Below are 26,775 nucleotides of genomic sequence, written 5' to 3' on the forward strand. Positions count from 1 at the left end.
AAGATGGAAATGATGTGTTATGAGAAATAAAACACATATGTCGCTATGTACTATAATTTTATTTTGTTTATTTTTTGTTCTTGTAGGTTTTTTGCTTTAGTGTAAATTTTGAAAGCACTGCTTTTAGTTTGAAAATTGGATTCAGTTTTTAGAGTTCGGACAAAACAATGGACGGTTTCAAGAAATGTATTTTATCAACAAAACTTATTTTGATGGTTACTGTATTTATTTTAATGCCCTCAGTGCACGGAGGCCAACAGCCTCCACGTAAACATTTCCACCCCCAACAATCAACTCAGATTTATGAAGTCTATCATGTTCAGGCCCTGCAGCTGATTGGTGGCATGTCTGATCAGAAAGCCTTTCTGCATCTTCACAGTGTGAGTCTGAGAGTTTCTGAACAACAGGATGAGCTGCTACACACCTGACACCACATTCAAACACACACAAGCTGCAAATCTGACACAATATTTTAGACCAAAGAAAAAGGTTCACAATTTGCAGTTAACATGAAGATATTCTAGAGTAGAAACAACACACAGCACACAAGTTTCATGTAGAGATGATTGTTTATTCTGGATGTTATTTTCATTCAGTTATTTTCCATTATTTTGAGCAATTTTCTGATTTATCCAGTTCATGTCAGAACAAACATTCACAGTAACAGCTGGTCCAGTACAGACACGTTCAAAACCAGAACTGATTACACCATAAATCATGTTGTTGTAAATCACTCCACCACCAGAATCACCCTGAGAGAAGAGAAATGTAGTTTGTGCTCCCCAAAATATCTAAAACATACACAGATGATATACAGTAATATTAGCAGTTAACTAACCCCACGTGCATCTACTTGATGTTCTTCCAGACACAGCCTGTTGTTATATGGCACATATGCAGTACACTGAGAGTATCTGGTAGGCTCACAGTCAGCAACACACATGTCTGCACACTGAAGATTAGGTGGTTCATCAGGGACTAGAGAAAAAGGAAAAGAACAAAAGTTATTCATAATCTTTCAAAAGCTAAAATTGTGAGTAGAATGATGTTTCATCTTTTGTTATGTTTCCAAATGATTTTTAAACAAGGAACTTGGCGCACAGTATATCTACTCCAAAATTTACAAAAAGAAAAAAACTTGTTCTTCATTCAGTATTAAACAAAAAACATAAATGTAAGTATAAAACAGTCACAGAAACCAAAATCAGATTCTAGCATTAACTGTGAAATAATCAAACAAAATATGGTCTTACGTGTGTGGCCGGTGGCATTTACTCTATAACCACCAAGTCCTGCAACCTGAACGACGTCTCCTCTAGAAACAGACAAAAAACAAAACAATCATAAATTAATTTCACATCCATCCATGTGACATGAACACAAAATAAATCAATAAATCATATGATGTACTCTGCAGGCTGGGTATTTCCAGGTGGCTGAAGTGTTTCCAGGCTCCTTAGACAACCATGAGCTGGATGACTGAGAACCTACAAACACACACGAGCAGCAGTTTATTTAATGTAGCGGTGAGCACTGCCCAAACCAAAAACCAAAAAAATATATTGTACCCTACTTCAGCCAATCAGCAGTCTTCATCTGTTTCAGCATCAAACACACAACCACAATTTGGAGAGAGGTGAGAGATCCACACACCTTCATGAGAGGAGCCACTAATGTAAACTAACACCACACATGATAATCATGGATCCTAACATAGTTGATACTTTTTATGTGAAGTCTGGCACTAAACCTCTGTGTTCCTGTCATACTGCATGTACTATATATACATGTAGCATATACAAAGCACAATAATTAAGCTGTTAATAATTAACAATGTCTTCTGTAAGTATTTCATTTTAAAATACACATCCATTCATGCATTAATGTTTAATGTGTGAAACATTTAAAAAGTTAGTTAAATAATAAATAATAATAATAATAATGATAAAAACCCTCTGTAAAGGACTTTTGGATTTGATGCTTTATGTCTGGATCTTGCGCTTTTGCACCATCTGGTGATGAACAGTGGAATGTAGAGTTGGTTGCATTTTTGGGTCTCCACCCAACCCCTTTTTTGCTAGCACACATGGTTAGCTCCACACATGGAAAAAGTAATGTTCAAAATTAAATAAGTGCAAGAAATAAGTTAGAAAAAGACAGTAAGGCCACAAAGGACTATTTAGCCCCTCCTGGAGGTCAACTTACTTTGCTTGTGTTCTTTAAATGTTTTATTTTCTGTGATTAATTACGTTGTGATTGATTTACACAAAGTAGAAGAATGCATTTTGATGTGATGTTTTTAAAAAAAATCGTTTTCTTCTTTGAGCAGTTCTCCCGAGACCAGAATAAACCCCGTTTTATAACTCTACATGGTGCCTACGTCAACCTTTGAAGGCGCTACACCCTCAAAAGAATCAGCTGTACAGCACATTTGCTGCTGTTGTTACCAGACACAAATATAAATGTGCCAAATTTTAGATCACAGGAAATATTTCTTAGAGCAGATTTTAAATCAGTAACTTTGCAAATTTAGAGGAAATGTTTTTGGACAACAAACGTGTCACATTTTAAACAGGGTTTAATCAGCGCTGACATACAGACATTTATGCGCTGGGTATAACAGACATGCTTACCGTGTGAAAGGACCGCGGATGTCTTGGAGCAGAGAAACATGCTGTATTGTTGTTTTTCTTTATTGCATAAGCAGTGCCCGACTGTCCGAAACGCTCTGTGCGGGTAGCAAAGTCGGCTCCAACGCACCTGCAGGCTATGCCCCATAGCAGGCATCCATTTGAAAGAAAGGTGTCGCTGCGGCTAGGCTCACTCGATAGTCAGGCTTTTATTTGTATTTGCGGCATTCTGGTGCGTTAAAACTAGCAGCCTCTGTGTCCCGCTTGGATCACCATTCTGAAAATTCAGATATTTAAATAAAATGATGAATCGGCGAGTGATGAGGAGCCACGTAGATCCTAAAATGAGGTTTGATTAAATTAAACTCGTATGAACAGTGATGACGCGTTCCAAACAAACGATGCTTTCTACATGGCCAAATTGTGTGCTAACTACCTCACAGCGCTGTGTCCGGGGTCCGAAAAAAAAAGTTAAAACGATATACCTTGCGAAAGTTGTGAAGTGCTGAGGAAAATACTGTGTGTCTGATGGGGTGTTTTTATATAGGTGGACTTGGTTTCAGTTGACCTCTGACAAGGAGAGATGAAAAGAGCAGTTTGTAAAGAAAAAAGGTGAAAAACTATGGAACTACAGTTGGGATGTGTGTGCTGGGATGCTCTTGATAAGTATGCAGCTTTTATTGTTTTATGACTTGTTTTGCTGACTGTTGGGGCCCTACCTGTAACCCCCTCTGTCTCATCAAGTCTTACTGTTGCAGTGCGTTTGTGTGGCTACTAGACAATTATAGGTTGCATTAAAGGAACATTGGGGGGTCGATACAGTGCTATTGTGGCTAGTTAAGAATATGTGGTTTTTAGAAGTATCACAAGAAAAGTTTATTTCTAAAAGGATACATGTTGTTTGTGGTACTCTGTTTTAAAAACTACTAGCCTCTGTGTCTTTCAGAGCACAAAAGAAAAGTGCTCCTAAACTAGTTAAAAAAGTGCCTTTATATTACTACTGAGGTTGAGGCAGTAACAAAGTTCTTTAAATCATCAGGCAAGAAAATCCAGAAACCTTGGGTTAGCCGTGGCTATCCGGGTCATCTGAGCCCGAATAGTAGTGATGTGACGTTCTCTATCGAGGCTTCAAAGCTTGTGTCGAGTAATTGAGGGAGCGTTTCTGCGATGCGCGTATCGAGGCTTGCTTCATTTATGGGAGGAGCTGAAAATGATGACGTCTGAAGCCTCGCTGCCCGGCTGTACCACGTGACTGGTTCAGGAAGTGGTTCGAACTTTGCCGCGAGCTACGACAGCGATATAAACCCCTCAGACTTCATTCAAAAATGTGGGTGTTTGATGGAGAGTTGCGGTTAGTGAGAATTTGGAGACAGTTTGGAGGTTTATGAGAGAAAGTCAGGAGAGAATGGAGCCAGCTAAGAAGAGGAGGATGTCCTCCCCTGTGTGGGAACATTTTGATCTTATTCCTCCCAACAAGGTATGTAAATTTCTACAGAAGATGTATTTCCATAATACTGATGGTGCAATACAATTTATGTTAAGCTGTCTTTACTTTTGTACAAGGTGAAGTGTTTGCTATGTGCCAGGGAGCTGGGATATAACAACAACACCTCATCCATGCTTAGGCACTACAGAGCTTTGCATGAGAATAAGGGGAACGCCGATTGAGGAGCAAGACCAGGTGAGCCATCAAATGCAATGATAATATAGCATGCAGTAATGTTGCTAAATGATATAACAATATTATACAACTGTTATAAGTTATGTGTGTGATATTTATATTTGTGCTTTGTCTTTATTGTCTTTCCTCAGGAGAACAATCTCAAATAGATGAAGACCTGGTTAGCATGGTGATCGAGGACTCCCAGCCATTTAGCAATGTGGAGGACAAAGGATTCAAAAGATTTGTTAAATCATTAAATCCTAGCTATGTTCTCCCCACTAAAAAGGTCATAAAAGCAGTGAACATTTAGTTTTTACAGAATGTGAACAGGCAGAAGTGTGTAGCTGTCCATACCTCAACGTTACAAAAGCACAACTACTGTCCACACCCCAACCACACCTCACCTCACAGTAAATGATCATTTTCCATACTGCCAGTATAAATATACACAGTATACTGCCATCACTACAATATACATGTTTTACACACTCCTTTTGTTGTTGACATTTACAGGCTGTGTGCAAAAGGCCACACTCTTCAAATTCATGCCAACTAATATTTTTACGTCCAGTAGGTGTCCTACTAGAGCAAATGAAGCTTCAAGAAGCTTTGCGCTGGGATGAACCAATTGGATGAAAAGCTTCAGTGCTTCATGAAGTTTCATCTGCCCATCACTACCGAATAGCCTCCTTCTCCTCCTCCTGCACAGGAAATAATCCAAAGTCCGTTAAATTCAAAAGAGTTACTGAAATAAATGTCTGTTGGGTAAAACATGGTCAGGTTAAAAGCGAGCCGTTTAATGTGGCTGATAAAAGAGTACAAAAACAAAAGGCAGATGCACACAAGAAAGAACCTAACTAGAACTAAACTGGGAAAACTGAATGCTAAACACAAAAGGCAAAGAACAAAACCTTGAACGTTGCAAAAAACATAAACATGGAAACTCCTGGAGACATGGAACAACAGACAACTTGACAAAGAATGAACAGAAACACACAGAATAAATACACACAAGGGTGATTAGGGGGAAGTGGAAACACATGGGGAAACAGCTGACACTACTCTGACATAACAAGACAAAGGAAGCAAAGCTGACTACACTGACATAGGACACAGACCTTCAAAATAAAACAGGAAACAAAACATGAGATGCAGACAAGACAATATAAACTTGATAACATAAGACACGCAGCATGAAACACATAAAGGGCAAAGGGAGACTAAAACACAGGGGTAGAAGACACAAGGGGAATCTAAATAAACAAATGAGCTTAGATAACCTAATGAACTTAAAAATAAACCATAAACATCAAAAATAAACTAAAACTTAAAACGCTGGGTCAAAAGACCCAGGATCGTGACAGTGGGAGGTTGAAGCCTATCCCAGCTGCCACAGGGCAAAAGCAGGACAGGCTGCCAGTTTATCACAGGGCTAACACAATATATGTGATAGAAAATCAACTGAAATGTTTGATATTTATTTATAATAATAAGAGAATAACTACTATTTATAATAATATTATAGTTGTTATTATAAAATGTATTTATAAATATGTGTATATTTTTTATAACACCCAACATAAAAGGCTTCTTTCCAAACCTGAGCTGTTTCAGACGCTTCTTGAAATTCTGACTTCTCTGAACTCAGTGTAAGGTGTCTGCTCCCTCACTGTGGCTGTGCCTGGAAGTACTTCTGCTTCTTGTCTTCCCCTAATGCAGCTTTAAAGTATTAAGTATGAAGCAACAGTGCTTCTCTTTGCGCCTCTGAAATCTGTGTTCTCTCTACTGATAAACAAAAGAAACAATGTAAAATGTATTAATAAATCAGTAACAAAAATATAGCGTAGAAGGTAAGTAGAGATTTTCATACCATCTTCAAGCCTAATGCTTTTAAGTCCCACACTCAATGCAGCCTGACTCAAAACCTGATTCTAAATGGTTCAGCACAGACAGAGAGGCACAAATGTTTAGTATTAACCTAAGTTACTGATCATTTACAGTATTACAGAGTCTATCAGTCTTTGCATGAAGTAAACATTCCTGTAAGTTTCTAGCTGACTCTCAGGTGTCACAGGTGTGCCAGCAGGAAAGAGGGTCAATAAACCTGCATCCTGAAGTTTGTCATGCAGGATTAAAGGAGCCAGACTTTGTTCACACAGGTAGAATTTCATTTTACACTGACTCTGGGTAAGTATGAGTATCATACGGTTTAAATGAAGCGCTAGAACTAGCAGAAATTTATTATAGATCCATTGAAGCTAATCGGGATATTTACTGTGAATCTGTGAATGCGTTTAACCATGTTACTGGTAACTTCATTAACTAGTAACTTAGCAACTTAGTCATAACAGGAGTTAATATTTCTGTCTAGACACCATTTAAATAGTAACCGCTTTACCACAATATAAGATAACCTTTACACCGTAACTTTAAGCTAGCACCATAAAGACTGTAAAACACGTAATAATATCTACAAATGCATCTCAAAGCTCTTACATCAGCACTCGCAGTATTACTCAACACAACCACATTAACATTATTGAGTGCAGTGTTGGGGAGTAATACATGTACAGGTGTTAGGTATGTAAAGTACAAAATATGAGTAACCAGTTCGTCACAGTTACAGTTTAAATAGGTGATAATTAGAATACAGTTACTGAAATAAATGGATTACACAGCGGTCATTTTCTGTTTCATATGTTAGGCTATCCCACCTCTAATTTTGGTAATTAAACGCATTGCCGGAAACCCAAATAAAACACGTAATAAGAGTGTAGGAGCCATATGAGTTGTTTCCGTCTGACTAAGTGGGTTGGTTTAAATGGACTCACTGTATTGGTCATGGGTGTGGGGCGTGTCTCATGGGTGTGGTATAAGATAAATGTGGTTGCACTCACTTGTTCACAGCACCTAATGTGATGAGCAGAAGGTAGGGTGAGCACGAGGCAAAACTTTCTGTTGACTGCAACATACCGCAACATGATCGTAATATTATCGCAATATGAATGCAAATTGAACACAACGTGATCGCAATTGATAGCAGCTTGAATGATTGTGATATATTTGGACTGTAACTTGATGGTGTTTGTATATTTGTGCACTAATTGATGCCATAGACCAGTTTGTAATTTTGACATAGTAGCTAGTGCAGTTATTCGTAAGTTGCAGTTATTTGTTTGTGCAGTCTGTGCGTTTGTTTGATAGTTAATCCCATATGCTGATTTGTGGTTTGGACAGTTGCATGTGAAAATAAAGAAGCAAATGATACAGAAGTGTTTTGTGCGTTAATTGTTGCGCGTCATCGGTGTCCTCATGTTTAGCCTGCCGCGGCCACTGGTTGGAAGAGCCGCAACAAAGAAGCTCGAATGTACTGTTGATGTTGATGCTATCAGTTACACAATGGACTCGGAGCCAGCACAACAGAGCCTGCAGCAGGGCAGGAATGCATTTCTTACTTGGAAATTCCAACACCACTTCACATTTAAAGAAGAAAAGGATGGGCGAATATGACTCACTATATAAAGTAGGCCAAATCTGATGCAAGTCTTTTAGTTTTTACTATTTCTTTTCCATATGGGAAATGAAGACAGAACACTAAACAGCAGTAACTTTTGTAGGGTTACTGAAGTTGGACTAGCTGGTATATAATGATGTGATCATTTATTTAACCCTGATTTTAACAGCTCCCAAAGAACCCCCACAGAGTCACTCTGTGAGCAGTTTGCAGACCACTTCAGGGGAAAAGTCAGCGCCATCAGATCTGACATTTTATCTAATCGCGATATGATTCTAAACACATCTGAGGGCTCGATTGTACCTGAGGAGACACTGGACAGCTTTGTCCTGGTTAATGCTGAAAACCTTAAGAAAGTTTTCTCCACAGTGAGACCCACCACATGTCTTTTAGATCCAATCCCCTCTTCACTCTTTAAAACACTTTATGGATTTTTTGAAGCTGAGCTTTTATACATGATGAATTGCTTTCTTCAGCTGGGTGTCTTCCCTGTTGCCTTTAAAACGGCAGTGGTGAGGCCCCTTCTGAAGAAGAGCAATTTGGATTGTAATGATTTTAATAACTACAGACCTGTATCCAACTTACCATTTTTAAGTAAAATCTTAGAAAAACTTGTTTTTACTCAGATTAATGACTTTTTGAATGATAGACAGATCCTGGAGATATTCCAGTCTGGATTTAGGGTGAACCACAGCACAGAGACGGCTCTCCTAAAGGTTTTAAATGATCTTAGATGTAACTGGGACTCCCAAAAGCTCTCAGTCCTGGTGCTACTGGATCTAAGTGCAGCCTTTGATACAGTAGACCACGCTATTCTTTTAAACAGACTGAAACACATGGTGGGCCTCTCTGGTGCTGTACACAACTGGTTCACTTCCTATCTCTCTGACAGAACTTTTATGGTGAGTATGGATACATGCTCCTCTAAGATCCATAAAATGACATGTGGTGTGCCTCAAGGGTCGATTCTAGGCCCTGTACTTTTTAATTTGTATACGTTGCCTCTCGGCGGTGTCATCAGGAGGCATGGAGTGAACTTCCACAGTTACGCTGATGACACGCAGCTGTACATCTCCGTGTCTCCTGATGACACCAGACCAATGGATGCCCTTTTTAACTGTATTTTAGATATAAGATCTTGGATGGCAGAAAACTTTTTACAGCTTAACCAGGACAAAACTAAAGTTTTAATCATCTGTCCTGAGGCTCAGAGAGAGAAACTCTTGTCTAAATTACAGGCATTTTCACTATGTCCTTCACTACAAGTGGAAAAACCTGGGTGTTATTTTTGACTCTGAGCTTGGTTTTATCCCACATGTTAAATATGTAACCAAAATTGGATTTTATCATCTAAAAAATATAGCCAGAGTCCGCCCTATTCTCTCTCGGGCAAACACGGAGATGCTGATGCATGCTTTTATTACCAGTCGCATTGATTACTGTAATGCCCTGCTCTCTGGTCTTCCTAAAAAGAATATTTCAACTTTACAACTTTTACAAAACTCGGCAGCTCGTGTGCTGACGAAGACCAGAGGGCGGGCCCACATTACACCGGTTTTAGAATCGCTGCACTGGCTCCCCGTGTGTTTCAGGATCGATTTTAAAGTTCTTTTATTGGTTTTTAAATGTCTTAATGGTCTTGGGCCTTCTTATCTCTCAGATCTGCTTTTACCGTATGAACCCTCGCGGACTCTGAGGTCCTCTGGTACTGGCCTATTGATTGTCCCTAAAGTCAGGACACATACTCACGGAGAGGCAGCTTTTCAGTGGTATGGTCCTCATCTGTGGAACAGCCTGCTGGAGGAGCTCAGGGCCGCAGAGAATGTACAAGTTTTTAAGAACAGGCTCAAGACCCACCTTTTTAATTTAGCTTTTACTTAACGTTTATTTATTTTATGCTTATTTATTCTATCCTGTTATTCTATTATTAATTTAGGCTTTACCTAATATTTATTGATTTATTTTTTAATCTTGTTACTCTATTTATATTGTATCCCGTTCTCATTTATTTTATCGTTTTACCCTGTATATATCCTATTGTGTCATATCTCCAGTGTTTCCTCAGAGGGCGCTCCCTGCACCGGGGCTGTGATCGACCGTGGTTGCTGGGGCTCTGGGGTCCTCTCAGCCTGGCTGGGGGGCTTCTTTGCCTCCCTCCTGCTGTGTGCCCAGCCTGGAGGCTACGGTCTGTGACCGGCTCCCGGTGCAGACGGCTCCCTGTTATAGTGTTTCCTCACTTGGCTCATGCGTACCCAGCCCAATTTTACTCTTTGTGTGTGTGTGTGTGTGTGTGTGTGTGTGTGTGTGTGTGTGTGTGTGTGTGTGTGTGTATTCACATTGTTTATGTTAATGACAGTGTGGGGAGTGAGTTGGAGGGTGGGGTGGGCTGCTTTTAACCATGTAAAGCACTTTGTTCTACATTTTTTTTTTGTATGAAAAGTGCTTTATAAATAAAGATTGATTGATTGATTGCTACATGATCGCTAGCGACACAGCTATGTTAGCATAGAAACACAGTGAAGCTGGAGGATGAATGCTAACTTTTTTCCACTCGATAAACGTTAGCATGAGGGTTTCTGGTGGTCAGGGACAAATGCAATCGCATGGCAGGATGCCTTAAACAGATCAAACTTCAGTCAGGAGAATAACTGAGCTGTACAGTAAATAAGTTAAGAACAATGGAATAAAACAAAACAGTAAAAAATAAAACATAGTACATAAAAATTAAAACAGCCCTATATTTAAAAACAAGCTAAAACAACATTGAATCAACTAAAACAACTGAAGTAAAACTAAAAACCAACATCTCACAAGGAGTGAAAGGCCAGGGTGAATAGATGGGTTTTCAGGAGTGATTTAAAAACAGGCAGAGAAGGGGCCTGTCTTATCTCTAAAGGCAGATCGTTCCACAGTTTTGGAGCTGCTACGGCAAAAGCACGATCTCCTCTAAGTTTACGCTCAGTCAGATGTATTTAGGAGCAGCTGATCAGCTGACCTGAGAGAGCCGGTGGGTGTATAAGGCTGCAGCAGCTCAGAGAGATAAGATGGGGCTAGGCCAGAGCTTCCCAAAGTGTGGGGCCCGCCTCCTAGGGGGGGGCGCAGAGCCATTGCAGGGTGGGGGGAGGGGGGGCGGTATGAAAAGGGGAAAAAAACAAAATGCTTGGACACTGCTAGCACGGGGCGCCTACACAAACGCAAAGCAGGAGATGAAGCATCGCTGAATAGGTTTCCAAACCAACTTTATTCCAAGCCAAAGACTAGAAAATATGGTGAAGCATATCTGCCCTTTGGTTTCACCTGCACAAGCACTGAGGTAGGTCTCCCCTGCAGAATTGGTTTTCCCTTCGTCGGGAGCAGCGCTGGGCTGTTCAAATCACGGACAAACAGTATCCCACATTCTTGATTTTTAGTTCACAAACACTTGTTGTAATGACTAACTACTCCTGACATTTTGGAGACGTTAGCTCTTTATACAGTAAAGTTAGAGTGGGATACAAAAAATATCAGGCTGATCCTGCCACGATTTGTTCCCCCGGTTCAAATCACGGAATAACAGTATCCCACTGTGACACACGCTAGGCACAGATACACCCACACACAGGTCGTTGTCATCAGATCCCACATTTATTAAGAGTGTGCACTGAATTACAACAGAACACCGTCTGACAGCGGTCGGTTTCCCCAGCGTCTCTCTCCTCCGCTCCTCTCCACCTCACTATATAAAGGAAAGGAAAACCACCATCAGTCCAAAATCGCCATCAGCTGTTCTTACCAGCATCGCCCCGTTGAGCTCACTGCACCACTCCTCCCCTGCAGCCGCGCCCCGGACCACACCTCCGCCACACCCACAGTTTATGTTTTTAATCCCATTTTGCACAGAGAAGCATTTTTTGAAAAATGTATTGATAGCAATGCTGAATATTATTACACAGTAAAAAAAACAACTACATGTAAAATTACACCGTAGGGGTGTATGTCTAAGGAGCTCAATGAGGTAGCTTGGAGCTATATCGTTAATAATTCGGAAGGTGAGCAGCAGGATTTTGAATTGAATGCGATACTTAACGGGAAGCCAATGCAGGTCGGCAAGGACAGTGGGTGATAGAGGCATTACATCGGTCTTTCCATCACATTTGTGGCTTCTTCTCCGCTGCTTCTAAGTGGAAATTGGTACATTTGACTTCACTACAATTATCTGACATCTTTAGTTGTTATTTTACAGATGAAGATTTGTGCTCATGAAACGCATGAAGTACAATTTTGTTTCTGTAGTTGATCAGTTATTTGACTTGCATGAATTCAGCAACTATTATTATATGTTAAGTCTTTAAAAGTACTTACTGTTGATATTATTTTCTGTAAATTGTTCAAAATCATAAATGTGTGAGAAGCACTCAATCAGGGGCGACTCCAGCTCAAACCTTTAGGAGGGCTCAGCTCAGTCTTAATGTCATGCTTTTAGTGTTGCCTTCAAAAGAAATGTAATTTTTGGATGACCTACAGCAGTGTCTAAGAATAACAGATTTTAATATAATACATCAGCTTTACGGTGGTCACTTTAGTTTAAAACCCGATGCAATGGCACAGTCATGTTGACAGTAAATTTCAAAAACAGTTTAAGAAAAAGCAGATCAGAGGAGAAACCTGCACGGCATTGTTTCAGTCTCTTAACCACATAGAGGCAGGTCCACCAAATCATCAAGTATTTAAAGTACCATTATACAATACAGACAGTTCAAAATCCCCCTGCGACTCCACGTACCTGCACAAGAAGCAAACTGGTAATAGAGCTGATTTTAAATGACAGCTTTTGAATTCATGCAAACCCAAACACTTTGTTGTGCAGACTCAGCACAGAGACTCGTGTACACCAATTCAGAGAGTGGAGAACAGATTTGTAGTCTGTCACATCAGTATAGTGGCATTCATCCTGTTCAAGTTTACAGTGATGTGAATGTTGCTAAATGCTATTATTCACATTAATAGCAGAGTGCTACTGAAAAGCACACAACGCATCCATTTAATGCATGTAGATGTTGTGAAAAATCCACCTGATCTCTGTTAGTTCCAGTCTCTCTGTCCGCGCTTCCTCTTTGTACTGACAATCACACACAAACATTTTATATTCAACCAAATAAATAACAAAAAAAAATATGTATATATTCTTGTAATAATTATTTTAAGAGCAGTTTCGGATCATCGTTTGATAAGAGCATAGCACCCTGCTTAGTTATGAGCGATCACCATAGATGAATGTGGGCAAAGCAGAAGTGACATATATGTAGCCAGGTGGAAGGTCTTTATTATCGGACATGTCCCTGACTTTGACTTCATGTCCACTCTTACCTGTTTCTTATGTGTGCTGTGTTCCTCCATCTTTCTCCCTTTTTCTCCCCAGCCATGAAGTCTTTTGAATTTTCACTCAATAACAGCACCTTTTAAAGTTATTTGTTTTTATTTATTTAAACATATAGTAAAATTAATATAAAGTGGTACATGTTATGCACTACCTAAAGTGTGAAGTCACAGAATGATACTATTTAGTACAGTTTTTAATCATTACCAGTCTTCATCTTAGAGCTTGTGCTCTTATTGTGCCATGATGTCTCCTTTTAAACTGTGTGGATATTCACCTCTTCTTCATCCTTCCTGTTCCTTTCACCAAACTGCTCACTCTTGTTCTCCTCTGATCTCACTTCCTGTTCTGGTTATAAGAAGAATTCAGTCAGCATGTGTCAAAGACACTCCCTTAGATTAGATATTTAACATTTTATTTATCAACTATTTTATGCACTAAATCAATCAATTATTAAACAAATATCATATTGTAGAAAAGCAAATAATAATGCACTAAGCAGTTTCATGCCACAAGAGCTAAATGGTCACTTCACTGTATTTATTTCCCACAAACTACTATACCTAGGATCTTCAAGTTTCCACTATAATTAATTAATCTGCAGCGACTGTAGAACATAAAGTATATTGATCTCTATTGCTTTCTTTATGACTTGGCCTGAATACACACACATACACATCTTTGAATAGCACAACAAATGAGGTAATTTTCCATGTGTTTTAATAGGTTTTAGTGATTTATGGGTTTTATGTATGTGTGTGTATTTTGGTCTTCAGTGTAAATTTATACAAACTGTAATTTTTTCAGATGAAAGATCCATTATTTAATGTTGCTTTATGTTGACTCTATGGAGAATAAAGCCTTGCATGAGTGTTGCTATTTTTAATTGTGGAGTGGAAGACCTACTGTACTTGTTGTTTAGTCTGTGATCTGAATGCCAAATTTAACCAAATTGAAAGCAAAGGTTACAGCTGGGATATTCCACACATTTGAAAGACTCATTGTGTAACTCAGATGTTTATGAGCTTTGATCACTCCAGCATAATAATTATCATGTAACTGCAAGAAGACTTAATGAAACTGAAACAATGCACCCTAACACAGGCATTTGAACTGTACGCTAAGGAGTGCATGAAGTGTACCTCTACAGCTGAAAAGAGTTTGACTCTATAATTTCTGGATCTACTGATTTGTTTCTGATGTATCTCTTCTTTTATTTAGCCTGTATTTGTATAGTGCTTTACTAGTCCCTAAGGTCCCCAAAGCGCTTTACACAACCAGTCATCCACCCATTCACACACTGGTGATGGCAAGCTACATTGTAGCCACAGCCACCCTGGGGCGCACTGACAGAGGCGAGGCTGCCGGACACTGGCGCCACCAGTAGGCAACGGGGGAAGTATCTTGCCCAAGGACACAACGACCGCGGCCGTACAAGCCGGGGCTCGAACCGGCAACCTTCCGGTTACAAGGCGAACTCCCAACTCTTGAGCCACAATCGCCCCATTATGAACAGAAAGATGATGAAATCCTCTTTATTTGAGAAAATGTCCTTAAACTATTTTTCCTCCTCCTTACTGAGTTTCCAAGCTACCTCTTTGTTAAGTGAATAAACTATTTGAACAAGAAAGATATCATGGCATTTATGATACTGTGTGTGTGTGTGTGTGTGCGTGCGTGCGTGCGTGCGTGCGTGCAGAGGGGAGGTCAAGACAGGAGCTCGCTGAGTTGACCTGGTACATCAAGTTTGGATTTCCCCAGTTATTGGTAAACAAAAAAAGATTTAAACTTAAAAGATTTTGAGTTCATGCACACTAGAAAAAAAAATTCTCTTCATCACAATCATTTGTTTAAAAATATGGCTATTTTACTGATCTATGGTTATTATTAAAGAGGAAGGAAAGAAGAAGAGGAAGCCTGAGCCCAGGTTCTGTCCATTTTCATAACAAGTGACAGCACAGACATCTGAGCTTTTTCGTCATAAAGATTGTGATGTGAAGCATCAGCAGGTAAAGTGTCGTTAAAGTGTCACTTCAATAATGCTGCTGGGAGAAAGAAGTGTTGACACATACTAGTTTTGAATAAAAGGTTTAAAATAGGGCTGAACGATTATGGAAAATAATCTAATTGCGATTTTTTGCCCCAATATTGCGATTGCGATGCGATATGCGATTATTTTTTAAGGTCTTTGTCTTCTGTATTATTAAACAAAGACAAGCAATACATCATATAGTATGGCCAATACTATATTACATTAATTTTAAACTGTTCTTTCCTGGAAGACAGACCTCTGTTATGATGACATGAGGTGATGCATGAATTGATGACTGACATTTTTATTTAACTTCTTCAATCACAACAGTATATTTGAACATACACAATAGTTTATTTTTAGCTTACAAACATCTGAGCATAAAGTGCTGACAAGGAACCCTGGTGTAAACATTAAAATGAAAGTCAGTACAATGTGCAGATTGCAGAAATATACATAAAAAAAAATCAGTGGCTTTACCACACTCAGTTTTTCGACATCTGTGAACTACTAGACAGTCATTCAATTAAAAAATAATATTAAATAAATAAAACTAATAAATAAAAAATACACACATCTTACTGATCTCTGCAGTCAGTAACATTACACATAAAGTGCAAACATAATAGCAATGAGCCCATGAATTTGGACATGTCCAGAGTATAATCGCAGCCTTTGCGGTTAGAAAATTGCACTTGATCATGTCGCGATATTATCGCAAATGCGATATATCGTTCAGCCCTACTTTAAAACACAAACAGTCGAATCCTAGGTGTTGCTTTTAAGCTTAAAGAATATAATAAGTTCTAAGACAATTCAGTTTACTTCTTACTGTCCATGTTGTGTTGTGGTATTTACTTTATCATGAATGTACGCTACTTTGTTCTAGCGACTGTAAAAAAAATAATTGTATTCATGAAATAAACTAGACTTTCACAGTCTGCATCTTCCACAGTTTTTATGCTTTTTTTCCACTCCAAGTTTGACACAAACCCACAGACAACCAAAGTTAACTATGTGAAGCAATCACAGACACTGTAATGGCTGATTTTTCTAATAAACACAATCAGGTTAACATTAAGGTTTAACATTGAAGGAGATTTGTTCCATAGTCACAGTTATACTTGTATTTCCTTTACTTACATCCAACACTACTATGTTCTGTTTCAGTCCAGGTGCTGGCAGTTTATCCTTTGTTGTTTGGACAAATAAGCTTAAAGCTAAACCTTCATGTTTTTGATGGGAAAGTTTGTTAAACCATTGCTCAACTTATGTCTGCATGAGAGCAGATAATTATGATGTACTTGTAAAAAGACTTGATAAGCAGGTCACAGCTGAATCAAGGGGTAATAAAAATAAGACCACGCGGTCTCAGCACGACTACACATGCAGTGGGTTATCGCACACATTTGAAAGACTCATTGTGTAACTCAGGATGTGACCCCTTATAAAGGAGACAGAGAAGTTCTGTTGTTCAGTCAAGTAAAACCTGGTGAAAGCGCAATTCTAAGACTCTGGTCGTTGCTTAAGTGTATAGATAAAAAATCTTTTCTTCATACATTCTTTTCTTACTATATTAGTATAATCGCCAAATCGATCATTTAATATTTATCTCCTGAAACGATCTACATTAACTTTTTATCCCTAGAAATGTGTTTCCAGAGTCCCAGGTTTAGTGACTTCCTGTCCACCATCACATTAGCCGAGTAGTTGTCAAATTTGAGGGGAGCAGAGAAGATCAGACACCAGTCAGCAGGTCAGAGGCCATCTCTCATTTCACAAATCAATCACTTGATTTATAAATGGAACAAACACCCCATCAGACCAGGTAATGACCCATTACTGGATTCAGGCCAACCAACAGCAGGGGAGCTGAGGGAGGTGAGAATAGAGCCGACGAGTTGAATCTGTTTTTCAATAGATTCGACACCACAGTGTCTGCTCCCACCCCCACAACCTCACCTGCAGTCAGCCTGGAATCCAGAGCCACACCACTGTGCCAGCCTCTCTCTTCACATGTTGCCTCCTGTGAGATTCCTGACACCCCTCCCCCACCCATCACCTTCACTCAATACCAGGTTGAGATGCAAATGAGGAGACTTCACTCAGGCAAGTCTGCTGGACCAGACGGAGTGAGTCCCCTTGTCCTCAAGACCTGTGCCCCCCAGCTGTGTGGAGTCTTTCATAAACTGTTTATGCTGAGTCTGAGTCTGAGTCTGCAGAGGGTCCCGGTGATGTGGAAGACATCATGCCTCGTCCCTGTACCAAAGACGCCTCGTCCCAGTGGCCCCCAGGATTACAGGCCCGTGGCACTGACCTCCCACATCATGAAGACCCTGGAAAGGCTCATCCTGGACCAGCTGCAACCCATAGTAAGACCACATCTGGATACCCTTCAGTTCGCTTATCAGCCTCGTCTCGGAACAGAGGACGCCATCATCTACCTGCTCAATCGTGTCTACACCCATCTGGACCAGCCGGCGAGCACTGTGAGGGTCATGTTTTTTGACTTTTCCAGTGCTTTCAACACCATCAGGCCGACCCTCCTGGGTGATAAGTTAGCAGCGATGCAGGTGGATGCTTCTCTGGTGTCCTGGATTGTTGATTACCTGACAGGAAGACCACAATATGTACGTCTCCCACAGTGTGTGTCTGACAAGGTGATTAGCAACACAGGGGCACCACAGGGGACTGTCCTCTCCCCCTTCCTCTTCACCCTCTACACCACAGACTTCAGCCACTGCACAGAGACCTGCCATCTTCAGAAGTTTTCTGATGACTCTGCGGTGGTTGGATGCATCAGCAGGGATGATGAGACAGAGTACCGGGCTGTGGTCGACTCCTTTGTCACGTGGTGTGAGCAGAATCATCTGCAGCTCAACGTGGCAAAGACCAAGGAACTGATCGTGGACTTCAGGAAGACCAGGAAACACTTGACCCCTGTTTCAATCCAGGGGGTCAGTGTTGACATTGTGGAGGACTATAAATACCTTGGAGTACACATTGACAATAAACTGGACTGGGCTAAAAACACCACAGCACTTTACAGAAAGGGCCAGAGTCGTCTCTATTTTTTGAGGCGACTGAGGTCCTTCAACATCTGCCAGAAAATGCTGAGGATTTTCTATGAGTCTGTGGTGGCCAGTGCGATCCTCTATGCTGTTGCATGCTGGGGGAGCAGGCTGAGGGTCGCAGATGCCAACAGACTTAATAAACTGATCCGTAAGGCCAGCAATGTTGTGGGGATGGAGCTGGACTCCCTCAAGGTGGTGTCGGAGAGGCGGATGCTGTCCAAGATAAAGACAATGTTGGATAACACCTCCCACCCACTCCATGACATGTTGGTCAGTCACAGGAGCTCGTTCAGTGAGAGACTGAGATTACCGAAAAGCACCACTGAACGACACAGGAAATCATTCCTGCCTGTGGCCATCTCCCTGTACAACGCATCCACTTAACACACTGTTTGCTGCTACAACTACACATGTTTCTTTTCCAAATATTTATTTATAAGTGACTTATGTATGTATGTATGTATGTATGTATGTATGTATGTATGTATGTATGTATGTATGTATTGTACTATTCTTAGTTAGCGTATTGTCTGTCTTGTCTTAATGTTGGTTTAAAATGGAGCACTGTAACAAAAAATAATTTCCCCCAGGGATCAATAAAGTATTCTGATTCTGATTATGAGACAACAGCCGTCTGAGAGGAGATGTTCTGTATCACAAAACATGGGAAACAAACAAACTCTAGGCATTCTGAAATATATAAAGCTCAACAAAAAAAGACAACCATATCAGATCCTGATGTAATTCATGTTGTTGTTGTCTTTATTAGTCATTTAAAAAGAGGTCCAGAAAAAGTGTCCAGGAAGAGATTCTACTATTTATGCAGCACTGCCCCCGTGTGGCCACAAAGACACACAACAGCTTCATTTCTCAGCCTGTTGCCTTCTTTTTCCTTCATGATGTAAACAGTGAATGAACCGAAAGAAGTCAACCCATAAACTGTTAAACTGATACAACAATCATGATGATTATGTAACAAGTTGTAGTTGACTTTCTGGTGGTCGTTTTGGTATACAATTTAAAAGCCATTTTCTTTTATAAATACACCATACACTTTGTTCTTGACCATTTCTTTTCCTCATATCCTTAACGGACAGTGGAGGAACACTACATCTAGCTTCTGTTTAACATTTATCCAGGCGCCCCCACACTGTACCTCTACAGAAACCAAGGGAGAGACAGACACACAAAGATTTCCACTTGAATCTTGATCTCAAAATAGAAAAAGTTTTATCACAAAATAATTACAAGAGCACAAATAAAAACTCGAAACCAAAGACAAATGAAATAAAAGGGCAAGGCCCTGCGACTGAACACAGCACATCCTGCACACCTTTAAAATTCACAAATTTCAGTTTTCTTTGTCAGTCTGTGGTATTAAAAAAATCTCAACATGATGACCAATGTTTGACCTTTCACCTCTAGCATAGTTTTCTCTGGATTTCAATCTGGCCACTCCTGAAATGACATTTATCAGTGTATGTACAGCATCCATTTTTGGTTTAGACAGTCTGACACAGACCGTCTCCATGGCAACCTCCGAGACTCTTCTTTTCCTAAAAAAAAAAAAAAGTCTCTATATGACCACCAACAAACCTGTTACACCATATTTTTTCACCAGCTCACCTTTGCTGAAGGTTCTCATACAAATCTAAACATCTATTGAGAAAGTCCACATCACTCTGATCTGTAATGAAAACAGAAAAACAATGACAACACCAGCAGAGGCCTCCAACATAAACCTGGCAACATAAATCTAGATAACTTTGCTTATTTATCTCTTAAAACATTCAACAAAGATTAAAAATTCTAACAAATATACCAATATAAATATATATTCCAGAAACAGGACATTCCAGTTAGATCCTCTCCAAACTTATACTGGGCAGCTCAGCCCATCATCCACTTTCACAAAACAGAAAGCCGCCTGATACAACAGCCCCAAAAGTGACAAAAATCCACCTCCAAAAAGCAAAACTTCTCATAATGGAAAAACAAAAAAGATTGTCAATCCTATCAAACACTTTCTCTTAATCTAAAGAAATTATTCCAACATCAAACTGTACAATTTACAAATAACTACCAAGTCTCTCATGAGAAAACTCTTGTTCACATTAGAGCTGTGTGGTACATAGTACGACTGATCCCTGTGAGTGATTCATTTCACAAAGTGTTTCGGCCTGGTGGCCAGTACTTTTGAAGGAAGTTAGTAATCTGTGCATAACAGAGCCACGTCTCCATTTCTAAGCAGAGACAAATCTCTGTTTTTTAGGGAGAAGAGAGAGCCCCACATGATGGCTGGCTCGATGCCAGTAACAGTCTTTTACAGAAGTCTGCAGGCAGCCCACCCTGTGCAGGAGCCAGCTGACCAGCAGCAGCACTAATCTCCTCCAAAGAAAAGTTAGCATCCAGGACAGCTCTGTCCTCAGAGCTCAGCTGAGGAAGCCCCTGCAGCAGCTTCTCCACTCAAGCTTTATTACTTTACTCCATCCCTAACATGGTGGTGTAAAAGTCCACGGCATACTGACCTGCTCTGCATCCAGGAAAAACCACTAACGCCACATAAACTACGCTAACAACACCATACACAATTACACTAACTCATAATCAGCCTCACAACACGCCACACATAAAAAAAACACAACTTTCAGCCAGACAAACCACACAGTCCACCAAACTTCCATCATTCACCAGAGAGAGGGAGAGATATAAAACGAGAGAGTTTAGTGGATGTGTGTTTGTGTGTGTGATACACACAATTTATGAATGTACTCTCCAATAAAGGTTATGTAGTTGATGAAAAGTGGGTTAGATTAAATGTTTACATTTCTTGTGCATGAAGTAAACTATAATATTTATATGTAAAATTCCACACCTACACCTGTGCGCCCTCACACTGCAGCACATTTTACTCCCCTGGTTGCAGAAACCATTCTATATTTTGTCACAGCTGCAAAAGAAGCTCCACTCAAAAAAACTCAAAGTTGATGGAGAGGAAGAGATTTCAGAACATGAGGCAGGAAGGTGGGGAGAGAGTGAGGCGGTATGGCACACAGGAAACGGTCGAGGGCAGACTCAAACCCAAGCTCCTGCAGTGGGAACTCTAACGTTTAGTACATGTGTCCCCACTCAGCCAGGTGAGATATAGCAGAACCATCAATTCAGAGTCTGACAGTAAGGGTGAAGACGAGCCTGACTGTTGGTCTGCTCCAAAACAAGCCCATAAGCAAGCTTTGAAATAATATGTTACAAAAGTGTGAAACTGCGACATGAAATTTGATTTGAAAATGAAATTCATCCTGATCAGGAGCTGTTATGATCTAAATGGTGTTCTAGATCCAGTAAGCATTCATTCAACTTGTATGCAGCAAAATTAAAAATAAGTTACCACATGTTGTTTTTTAATTTGGTAAATAATTGATAAAATGTTAAAAGTACTGGTCGTACCTTAGCCACATGTTTTTTCTGTGTCCTGAACTACAAGGTTTCTGGACAGGGTATTTTGCTATTATGTCAACTGTTCTTGGGGTAACTCTTCATCCTTGTCCTCTGATTGCTGTATTTGGGATTCCTGTTCGCTCACTTACACTTGATTCCACACAAAAGGATATTATAGCCTTCACATCCCTATTAGCGAGACGTCTAATATTGTTGCATTGGAAGTCTGTTAAGTATCCTACTGTTTCCCGGTGGCTTGAAGATGTCATGTTTTTTTTAAAACTTGAAAAAATTAAATATACGTTGAGAGGTTGCACAGCCAAATTTTTTCACAAGTGGCAACCCTTTATCTCTTATTTTGCTAGTCTAGAGGTATTGCCTGTTTAAATCTACTTTTGTTACTGTTATATTCCTCTAATATGTTTGATGGTTGTGTTGATCTGTGTGGGACTGGGGGGCGTTGTGGTTTGTTTTTTTTTTGTGTTATTATATATATATATATATATATATATATATATATATATATATATATATATATATATATATATATATATATATATATATATATATATATATATATATATAGTTTTAACCTGCTGCTGTTGTTTAGAGCGACCACCGCTGGTTTCCTCTTTCTGGCTCGAAATGCGCGATAAACAAACAAGAGAGAAAAGCGATCAGCTGATCATTGATCAGTTTCATCATTTAAGTAGCAACAGGAGAGAGAGGGAGAGAGAATGGGAGAAGAAGAGGCAGCTGGCCATGTAAAGACACAGAAGAACTCCAGCTTTGTGTATTTTTTTTTCATTCAAGCTGGACATTCAAGCACACTTTACTTTCTGAACCTTTTGTTCAGTTTCAGCAAGAGCTGGTTTTCTAAATTAACAGAGGCAATCCGACTTCGTTTGGCTGTGAAGAGTAGACCAGCACAGCTAAAAAGTCGTTCACACGCAGCAGAAGCAGGCAGAGCTGTGTTCAGTTTAAGAGAGAGGTTTTTGATACCTGAGAAGGAGTGCAGCAGCTCCATGGTGTCTGTGGCACAAGCAAGGTAACCATCAAGCTCAACTGCACTTTGCAGCCTTCTGGAGATTGGTCTGGAGAAGAATTCATCTTCATCAGATGACTCTCTTTGCTGATCCTCACTCTCATGCTCTGTCGTTTCAAGATGTTGTTTGATGTATGTCAAGGCTGTAATTGCAAGTAGATAACACAATTTTGTTATTTAAATTTCAGTGATTATTCCTGAACACAAATTTAAAAACGGCAAATTCTCAAAAAGGATTGTTTAGTATTCGGGACAGACCATCAATAACTTACAATGTATTAGGTGAAATACTCACTAAAGCATGTGTTCAAATGTAAAAATACACAAAAATGGGATCACATGAATCCTTACCAGCCTCTGTTACATCTGCTCTGTCAGTCCAGGAAGTCTTGAACTTGGGTAAGAGGACTGCAGCTGCAGCCAACTCTGGATCCTCCATCATCGCTCCAAAACGCTTTTGAAGGCCATTTTGCAGGACTCTGATGAGTGGCACGCATGTCTTGCTTGATGTCTCCAGCCTGCTAAGTTTGAACAGTAGTTGTTGGATTACTGGCAGGAGCCATCCCATAAAGGAAGTGGACTCAGACTGAAGGATGTTTGAAGCTTTCACCAGTGGCTTCATGGTGGTACAGTACTCCCTAAGGAATGCAACTTCTGCAGGACTCAACCTGTAAGACACAACAACAAAACCCACCATGACTATAACAGGGATCTTCTGATTTAATATTAAGAGTCTGCTCACGTTTTTAACCATCCATTAAGGAAAATTCACAAGATTTGCAACCATATTGGTAGGTGTCCAATTTTACTCACATTTTCACCTTGAACTCCTCACAAATGCTCCTGATGGCATTTTCCCCCTTCTCATCAATGATGCGTATTATCCTTTCAATGGCAAGGTAGGTTGAATTCCATTGTGTTGCATTGGGACGAATGATCTGTAGTTCACACTTGTCCTCTACCACTTCATTAGCCAAATGAGTTTTGTTCCAAATGGCCTGGCATTTTGCAAAGCATGCACGGGAGAGCCTCTCGTAGGTTTCCTTCATGCTCTCTGCTAGGGCAGCATCAGATGTTGCCACAAGGTTTAGCAGGTGACATGCACATCGCTGATGAGACGGGAGTTGATACTCCAAACCAGAGTCTTCATCAAGAATTGCACTTGCCTCATGGTAGTCAATATGGTCAGTCAGGTCAATAGTTTCTGGGTCTGTTTCATCTTCAGCTTCATCTGCATCATTTTGTGCTCCAAACAGTGGATCCAACTTTGTCAAGGCCTTCCACATATCAGTTGTGGTTCTTACAACTTTGCCTCTAATCTTGTATTGGCAATGGATATCATCAAGCGCACCAGCAAGCATGTCAAATGTGTGAGACCCTCTCAATCTTTTGCATGCTGGTGCTGCAGATCTTCTTTCCAGGGACTCTTCCTCCAATGGCATGTGACTCCAAGGTAACTTTTCTGATGAGCTGACCAACAATCAGTAGTGGTAGCAACAAATTTGACTTTATCCAATGCTGCAACCAAAGTCATCTTCATGTGATCAGCAGCTTCACAGATTCTGGCACAGACAGTGGGTCTGGAGAGGACTTTGGCTTGAGGTTGTAATGTGGTAACCAATTCTTTGAAAGATGGCTGTTCTACCACTGCAAATGGCTGTAGACCCTCACATATGAAATTGATGACAAGCATGTCAACAGTTGCTTGTGGAACATGTTTGTTTGCAGCTCTCAACATCAGGTCTGGTAACTTGGCTTGTGTATTTGCTGAGAGCTTGTTTGGTGTGGCTGTGGCCTTTCGCTGACGAGATGTTGATGCCACAGTGATATTGTACTGCTCAATCTTCGATGGATGTTTCCTCTGTAGAGATAAATATTATCATACGTCAGGTTCATACATTACTTCATAACATCACTGTGATTAACACTACAGGAAAACATTTTTAAAACATCATTCAACTAGACATGAGCTAATCTTTGATTGTTTAGCATAGTATAAAAGAGTGGTGAATTTGGTCAAATCTTGCAGATATATTGCTGTATTTATTTACAAATGTAAACCAATTTTGAACGATCATTGCGAAAAACATGAATTTCTGTATACATTCCAAGTTCTGTAATCTGTATACTATCTGTAAAAAGAGTATCGACCAATGTATCAGTATCTAAATTTTTAAGTCCTTTTTATCAGTATCACCCTAAAGTTTTCAGTATTAGTCAGGTTCTAAAAATACTAAGAGAGCAAAATATGTGTATATAGCAAATGTAATTTAAGGAAAGGGATCACATACACAAAAATGCTGCCCATACAGCTAACAAATAAAAACAATCCACATTATGTTCTTTAAAAAAATATATCATATTGGGAAACATATAACCCTACTGATTAAGAGCCACGTCACTATGATAGACCTATATCAGGCCAATGATCCTGATCAACTGATCCATCAATCGGGCTCTGGTACATGTCAGCTGAGAGCTGGAAGATTAATTTGAGATGCAGCTCAGCACTGTGTTCAAATTTTGTTTTTGTTTTTTATATAGGCCAGCTGATTGTAGGCCCGTGAGTTTTAAATGACTACAAATTTAATTTATTGTAATGACGGTGGTTATCCAAATAATAAGCTAAAACATTCCTACGAATTTAGCTCAATTATGCATGCACACACGCACATTAGCTAGCTCCGTCTTATTTTAATATCAGGCTAACCAATGGCGGTGACAATATCTCAGCCAAACTAATAACCTTAACACACATGAAAAATAAGAAGGCAATATTGTACACGTATAGTTGTAAAACCTCTTACCTCAATGTGTTTTTTTTTTTTTAGATTAGACGCTGAAGTCTTGTAAGCTGAAATGACTGTAGAGGTCAAACAAAGTTTGCACTGCATCTGGACGCTGTCTCCTTTTCTCCCTCTGCACATGAAAAATTCCTCCAGGTATGGCCACGGGCACACGTCCTCCGTCTTTTCTACGTCGTTTTCATGGTTGACAGTTGTCCTCTGTCTCCATTTTGGCTTCTTTGTCTCCACATCTTCCGTCTATAAAGTAGTTTGTACTCCACCATGTAGCACCTCCAGACACCTGTGCCTGCTGCTGCATCAGAGTTTATTCTTTGCTTACGTCTTAAATTGGCCGGTCGGGATTGCACGGCTTTATTGGCTGCAAAAATGCAGACGAAAGGTTTGAATATTAATTCAAATTGTGGGCGTACTCAGTAGATTACATGGTGTAAGTTGTACTCAAGTATGAGTAAAATTACACACTTGAAAAATTACTCATAAAAGTACAAGTACCCAAAAAATCTACTTAATTACAGTAACGTGAGTATTTGTAATTCATTACTTCCACCCCTGACAGTAAATGACCATAAATTAACTGTAAATTACACTGCGGTGAGCTCCATTCATATCCGGTTGTTCAGTGATGACGCCACGAATCCTACTTCCGGGTCTAAAGTAGTCTGCGTTTAATATGGCTTTTGTGTTGTTAACATGTTTAATGTTATGTATTTTCTTCTATTTGATCTCAAAAGAAAGGGAGGTCAACAGGGATCACTGACTGTCAGTGATCCCTGTTGACCTCCCTCGGCTTTTATTACCGCTAATCATTTATTTAAGCTCAGTTTTTAAAACCTTAGGATGTAACTACAGCCCAGCCCATGCAGCAGTATATGAATGACTAACCTCGTATTTTGGATGGATTATCTCAGTTGTTCTCCTCGCGTATAGGTGTAACGGAGAAACAGCCAATCAAATCGCAGCTTTTCGGGCATTGGAAAAAAATGGGGTTTTTTTACACTGAACTGTCTGAGCGCGGGTTCGAGTCCTGGTTGGGACAAAGGTTGTGTTACATTATCAAAAGTTAAACACCATTTTCAATTTACTTATTGTGGATAACATTTATTTTTCACTTTGCTTTTAATTTTTATTTCATTATCATTTTATTTAGATTGTATAGTGTTATGGCCTGTGGAGCAATTTTTCTGCATTACGTACCTATACTGTCATAACTCAGACT

General features: G+C 39.8%; 1 protein-coding gene across 6 annotated transcripts; it reads right to left on the reverse strand.

Moving 5' to 3' along the window:
• Positions 1-331: 331 nt before the first annotated feature.
• LOC146684191 (uncharacterized) lies at positions 332-25,580 on the reverse strand. 6 transcript variants are annotated; one of them, XR_014917212.1, is made up of 6 exons: positions 23,566-24,827; positions 23,104-23,420; positions 22,710-22,895; positions 1,254-1,315; positions 839-978; positions 332-752 (listed from the first exon to the last, which is right to left on the reverse strand). XR_014917212.1 is itself a non-coding variant. In XM_085444336.1 (5 exons), exons 1-4 carry the CDS (start codon positions 24,192-24,194, stop codon positions 1,272-1,274), a joined length of 1,176 nt encoding a protein of 391 aa, XP_085300462.1. In that variant the 5' UTR covers positions 24,195-24,827; the 3' UTR covers positions 332-978; positions 1,254-1,271. The 6 variants fall into 6 exon arrangements, 5 of the variants coding, with proteins under 5 accessions (XP_085300462.1, XP_085300461.1, XP_085300460.1 ...); XM_085444336.1 differs by having other exon boundaries at positions 332-978; XM_085444335.1 differs by lacking the exons at positions 332-752; positions 839-978; positions 1,254-1,315 and adding exons at positions 11,431-11,522; positions 13,441-13,511.
• Between the last annotated feature and the right edge of the window lie 1,195 nt (positions 25,581-26,775).

This window comes from Copadichromis virginalis, linkage group LG20 (assembly GCF_057382275.1).
Source record: "Copadichromis virginalis isolate Kocher_CV1m ecotype Utaka linkage group LG20, C_Virginalis_male_GT1.1, whole genome shotgun sequence".
Taxonomy (NCBI): domain Eukaryota; kingdom Metazoa; phylum Chordata; class Actinopteri; order Cichliformes; family Cichlidae; genus Copadichromis; species Copadichromis virginalis.

Coding starts and splice junctions, on each gene's coding strand:
- LOC146684191 (XM_085444333.1), bottom strand. CDS start 24,194: ATGCCATTGGAGGAAGAGTCCCTGGAAAGAAGATCTGCAGCACCAGCA. Junction 23,421..23,565: donor GAGGAGTTCAAGGTGAAAAT/GTGAGTAAAATT, acceptor TGTGTCTTACAG/GTTGAGTCCTGCAGAAGTTG. Junction 22,896..23,103: donor AGCAGATGTAACAGAGGCTG/GTAAGGATTCAT, acceptor TTGCAATTACAG/CCTTGACATACATCAAACAA.